Source organism: Terrapene carolina, unplaced genomic scaffold (genome assembly GCF_002925995.2).
Source record: "Terrapene carolina triunguis isolate 2854851 unplaced genomic scaffold, T_m_triunguis-2.0 Scaffold231, whole genome shotgun sequence".
Classification (NCBI taxonomy): Eukaryota; Metazoa; Chordata; order Testudines; family Emydidae; genus Terrapene; species Terrapene triunguis.
In genome coordinates this window covers 1774077-1780076 of record NW_020664582.1, presented here as the reverse complement: position 1 = coordinate 1780076, position 6000 = coordinate 1774077, and the positions used below count along the sequence as shown (strand labels likewise).

At 52.2% G+C, this 6000-nt stretch overlaps 1 protein-coding gene across 1 annotated transcript in view; it reads left to right on the top strand.

Moving 5' to 3' along the window:
• Positions 1-4619: 4619 nt before the first annotated feature.
• Positions 4620-6000, top strand: part of SSC4D (scavenger receptor cysteine rich family member with 4 domains) — a 31314-nt gene continuing 29933 nt past the window's right edge. Inside the window, exon 1 of the mRNA XM_029912522.1 lies at positions 4620-4651. Coding sequence (XP_029768382.1) covers positions 4620-4651 — 32 coding nt within the window. The remainder of the gene's footprint in view (positions 4652-6000) is intronic.

Here is a 6000-nt window from a genome sequence, read left to right as displayed (position 1 = left end):
GTTCTCTCTTGGACAGCATGGGTGATGCATCATGGGAGTCGCTGGGTGGGTGCATCATGGGAGATGTAGTCTTGCTGGGTAGCCCACCCCATAGAAGAGAATGGCAGCATTAGGCACTCTAAACTACAACTCCCCTGGGGCACAGTGTCAGCATTTCCAAAATGAAATATTTTGGTTTTCAGGCTTTTTTTTTTTTTTAAACTAAAAATCTAATTTTTCCATGGAAGGCAGATACTTTTCATACACACAGACACACACACACACAATCATGTAATGGAAATCCCAATTTTCTGTCCAAAACCAGTTTGGACAGAAAATTTTCAACCAAACTGGTTTCCAAAAGTGGTTTAAAGCCGGGAAGCTTGGATAGGCTGCGTGTCAAGGGGAAGTGATTCCACTCCCTGTTATTCACTGGTTTGGAAGATGCAGCGGGGAGACAATACTTCAGCCGCAGAGGGTGACATGTAAGTGACACGTGGGTGTGCTTGTGTCCAGGGAAGTCTAAGCTATTGTAAGGTGCATACTGAAGGGCCACAAGAGAGGGACATAGCAAGGATGCCAGCCAATGGGGTAAGGGTGAAATTAAGGATTCCTCTTTGCTCTTTAGACACCATTCAGAACCTGAGGAAACCACAGTAGCACAGCTGGGTTCCAAATAACCATGGTTCCTAACTTTCTACGAATATACAAGGCCTAGCTACATAGAGCCCTGCTGCTGGGGCGGCTTCCTCAACAGAACACAGTGAGCGCCGCTAGCGGACTCACGCGCCATTTAAAGGGATACGACCCAGTTCCTATACACTCCACTTGCACATTTTTCTGGCCCCTTTGTGCTTGAATGAAACCAGTTTAGATGCCTGCCCATTCTCCTAATTCCGCAAGTTGGCCCTCGACTATCATTTAAGGAGAAAAAGCAGAAATGTCGCTTGCAATGGAATGGGGGTGGCTGAGGAAAGGATGTAACACTTCAATGTACACGGTGAATATGCCTGACTTGGTGCCGCCAAATGAAAACCAGTCGCCTACGGAATTCGACTGCCTCCTGCTCGGTAGCCGGGGGGGACGAAGTGCAGCGCAGAACTATGGGCAGAAGGGGAGAAGCAATCGGTGTTAAGTCACCATTGTGCCCTCTTGATACTGGGCTATTCCGGAGGCTGTAGAGGTCGTCCGTGTAACTTCAGGCTTGTCTGCCCTTGAAATGTGACAGCGACGCAGTGTTAAGTGTAGCCACTCCCTACAGCGCCAAGAGTGGGTCTGTGTAGGTACCCGAGAGGCGGTAGACAGGCTGATGGAAGAGGTCCAGCACTGTCTACACTGGGGGTAGGTCGGCTTAACTGCATTGCTCAGGGGGGGTGCGGATTTTAAATATGCATGAACCTAACTCTTTAGTGTAGACCGGGCCTTAGACAGCTCAGAAGGCAACAGCCTCCCTAGGCTGCTGTATGGGCCCCAGTGCTGCCCGCAATCTCCTCTGTGCCATGTGGTGTGGCCATATCCTCCTCATGCCCCTGCAGCCCCCATCCTCACCCCTGACACGACCATTGTGGCAGAGCTTACAAGGGGCTCCTTGGAGGACAACCTGTCTTCCACAGTCCCTGCACCAGGGGAATCCTCCCCCAGCTGGAACGGAGACTTTTAGGGCTCCTTCACGCCCGCTCTGTCCCTTTTACCCGGCGTAAATGGGCTGGACTCCGAGTAGTGCAAGGTTCTCAGCCAGGAATCCTGCATACGGTGTGCCCACTAACCAAGGGGTCATCTGACCCTGGGCCCCCTTCCCTGCTGGTGCATCACAGCCGCTGGCCATCCCGAGGGATCCGGCCAACGTGCGTGAAGCAGAACGGTGAGCGCAGACTACCAGTGGACGCATTTTGTAGGAGGAGAAAACACACAAATAGAAATGCCTTCAGTGTGTGGTCTCCCCTCCTCCAAGACGCTAAATCAGCCTCCGCTTTTCATCGGCAACCCAGAGCTAGAACCCAACGTACGAGTGTATCTCTTGCCTGCCTGCCTGCCTGAAACCCGAGTCATTCCCCACCCCACTATGTCTCTTTAAACATGTCCCTTTCCCCCTCTTTCTCTCTTTCTTCTTCTTTTCCTTTGGAGAAAACCCACCCCGGGATGTGATACTCGCAATGCAGGGCTGTTTCCATACCACAGAGCTTTAAGTCAACCTCACGTCCAACAGCAGCAACACCCATTCCCGAAAGGTGAACGAGATGACAGATTGGAGCTCGTCGGTTGTGGGGTGAAACATTTTTTCCCTCTTCCTCCATTTTATTTTCATTTGCAAAAAAATTTCTCCCCAAAGTTTCCTGCTTTTCCTCCTGTTTTCCTGGTGCCGGAGAGTGGGGGGAATAGTGACGTCTGTATTTTTGTTTGTTTGTTCCTTTCATTAACTAGCCGGCTCTTTTCTTTATTTCAAAAGAAGAGATTTATTTGTGGGATTGTATAGAACCCTCACGGCACTGGAAAGAAAAAACCAAGCAGGTATGTGATTTTTATGGCACTCCTTTTTCCCTTTTTATCAGTGTGATCATTACCCATACATAGCGCTCGGGCAGGGAACCAGAGCTTGAAAGAGTTTCGTTTTTCATAAGCGTGTTTACATAGTTTCGAGAAGAGGCATGGCTACGAAGAGAGATGGCTCCAAGCCTAGAACAATGGAGCAGAGGCTCATTTCTGCATCCGATGCGTTTCCAATTCAAGCCGAAGGCAGGATTTTTAAATGAGCTATTTTAAAGCGCCGTTTGTTTGAGACCATAGTTATGAATTTGGGGAACGACAGTGCAGGGACTTTCTATGCCCTGTGTAATATCAATGTTGCTTTGCGTGTAGGTTACTCCAATATTTCGGTGAGTCTACAGGTTGTGACAATATATCTACTCTGGCTGTAGAATGCATGCTAGTTTTTTAAATAGGGTTCTATAACACATTGGCCTCCAAAAGCCTCCTGGACGGACAGGGTGCTTGTTGCAGGGTTGTGGTAACCAATAATGGATTAAAGCTAATTTTCCATCACTGGGGATTCATGAAGGGGTTTCAAGACGAGCGGGTGTAATCCTAAATCGGGGGCTGGGAGGCTGGTGCCGGTGGAGAGGGATTGGGAGCAGGGATCCATTAACTGCTGGGCACTTTGCACACACAAGCAACACAGCGCAGGCTGGGCGTTGCCGCTGCAGGCTGGGAACCGGAGGGTGGCGTTTTAATGGTTAAAGCCTGCCGGTGCCGGTGCCCCTGCCAGGGGCTGTCCATCGCTCTCCGGCTCTTTCACAAAAGTCACCGATGATGCTCATTTGTAGCGAAGGCGATTAGGAACGGCTGCTCCTCCTCCCCTGTCTGCCTGCATTAAAGGAGGCAGGGAAGGCGGGTGGCACTGGGAGCTGTGCTTGTTGGGGGAGGCTGGGATGGTTTCCTTTGAGCCTGGCTGCACGTCCTCCCTTGGTAGGGAATAGGTATGTGCCACTGGCCCAGGAGAGCCTCATCGGCCCTCTTTCAGCCAGTCTAGGCTTGAGGGTGGGGCGGGCCGTGCAGGACAAAAGGTGCCATTATTCGGAAGGGAGCCTTGGCACATTAGGGATGAATGGAGTATTGAAAACCACACCAGTGCGGACTAGATTATTTTTCATCCCTTCATAACGGAGCCGTTTGTCTGCTGGCGGGTCCCCGCTGCGAGCTCGGGGAGCAGCGTCCGGGCAGGGAGAGCGCAGGAAGTCGGGAATTCTCCACGGGGGCACATCCCGGACGTTACAGCGCTCGCTCCATTTTCTACAGAGCCACATTACGGCGCTTGCTCCGTCGTGCCGAGAGGTCTAAAGCGCTCGCTCTATTGTCTGTAGGTCGCCAGCGTCTTTAGCTCCACAGTGCAAATGCAGCACCTAGCTCTGAGGTCGCCCATGACACACGTACACCAGGCTTTGGTTGTACCACATCGGGGCTTCTTTCCAAGGCAGCTCATGGAATTCAGGTTTGGGGAGGGGGTTTTGAATCGATCTTTAACTAGTGAGGAGCAAAGTCGGTCTGGAAGCTCGGTTGCTCATTTGAAGCTTTTCTGAACGCCTCTTGGCTCCATAGGGCTTGTGATCTCACCCAGTCTGGTTTCCTGGTGAGATGTTTGGGGCTTGTCACTTCTGGCTGGGCCACAAGCCCTCACTAAACCAGCCTGTCTTGCAGTATTTCTCTACCACTCTTCCAGCCCCACCAGGCCGGGAAGCACAGTGGAGCATGGAAGTGGGAAGGAAGGTTTGCGCATGAGTTGTGCATGAAGCATCAGGTTGTTTGATGCTGTATCCAGATGGGCTCCCTTTTCCCCCTTGTTACCTCACGTTCTTCACAGGGGAAGTGGTCTTTAACTGCCAAAACAGGCTGGTCTTTGACATCTAACGGTATGTGGCCCCAGCAGCCATGCTCTTTGCTGATGGCTTCGATGCAATAAAACTGGTGGATAGGGACTAGTCTGGGAGTTGGGAGACCCAGGTTCAAGTCCTTGCTATGACACAGACTCCCGGTGTGACTTTGGGTAAGTCACTTAGCCTCTCTGAGCCTCATCTCCTCATGAGTACAATGGGGATCATGACAGTGCCCTGCCATGCGGGGATGGTGTGTGGAGAAATACATTAAAGATGGTGCTCAAGTATTACAGTGATGGGGCAACGTAAGTGCCTTAGATGGACGGAAAGTCAGCGGAGCTCTGAGCAGGGCTGAACTGGGCCTTGTGGCTCATAAACCAAGATAAGATCAGTACACTGTAAGGATGGTGTAGAGTGGGGCCCATCATGGGGAGGGGGCCAGGCCTCAGGGCGTCCCTTCCCAATCTATGGGCTAGGAGAATAAAGTGGGAGCTGTAAATCTCTCTCTGGGGGCAGCTTGGGTGAAGATGGTCACGTGCTTCCCAGTCGTCTCTGGCTGGTCACGTGGCCGTTGTGTTTGACAAGGAGACAAGCCCATTGATCTTGCAGGGGGGAGTTCAGACGTCTCCCAGCCAACCGTGTCAGAGTTCAGGCTGCGTCCGCATCTCTCCGGGTTATCTCCAGGGGCCGCCACAGACAGGGGAAATTTGCATATTGTAGCCGTGTGCTGAGGGGCAGCGGGTTACATGGCATGGGGTGCGTGGCATCTGGGAGCCCGTGTGAGAGGAGGTCATAGGGCCTAGATGGGGGGATGTGTTAATATCTGCTCTCAAGGGGAGCAGGTACCCAATCCAAGACTTTTCATGCAGGACCCAATGAATTAGTCCATTGATGCCCTCAGAAAATGTAGTGACAGGGCTTATATACCCACCAAACTCTGCCCGCTGGGTATAAAGCGGGCACTGTCCTGCAATACAGGGAAACTCAGGAGGTTCAAACCTATGAGCATGCCTCGGCTCTTGCCATGGTTACTGAAAGCTCCTTAGACGTTGGTCCACCTTGGGCATCTATATCTTTATGTTCCTTTTCATGTCAAGATCCTGGCGGTAGGAGGGAGTTCTTTGCAAACAGGGTGTTCTCGGTCAGAGTCCCCTTTCTCCAGTTGCACTGCATGTCCACGTTTCTGAGGGGGCAGCTGCAGATTTCCCCTGTTCTAGCTTCACTAAGCGGCAAATCTGACCCGACCTCCGCAGCTGTGAAAGGTCCTGGAGTGGATGCAATGGACCTGGCGTGGTTGGCTAAGCCGGGCAAGGCCACGATGTGTGGAACCTGTCATTGGAAACCACAGCCCCTGCGCTCCGTGGGTGTGTCTACACTGCAGTAGAGGCCACAGATTGGTGTGGGAGGGGATAGCTCAACCTCCCCGCCCTGGCCACCTCTCCAGACCTCAGAACGTTGGCGGATGACCCTGAGCTGGGAGGGGTTGCAAGCACTTTGGAAGACAGTATTGGGGGGGGGAGGGATAGCTCAGTGGTTTGAGCATTGGCCTGCTAAACCCAGGGTTGTGAGTTCAATCCTTGAGGGGGCCACTTAGGGATGTGGGGCAAAATCAGTACTTGGTCCTGCTAGTGAAGGCAGGGGGCTGGACTTGATG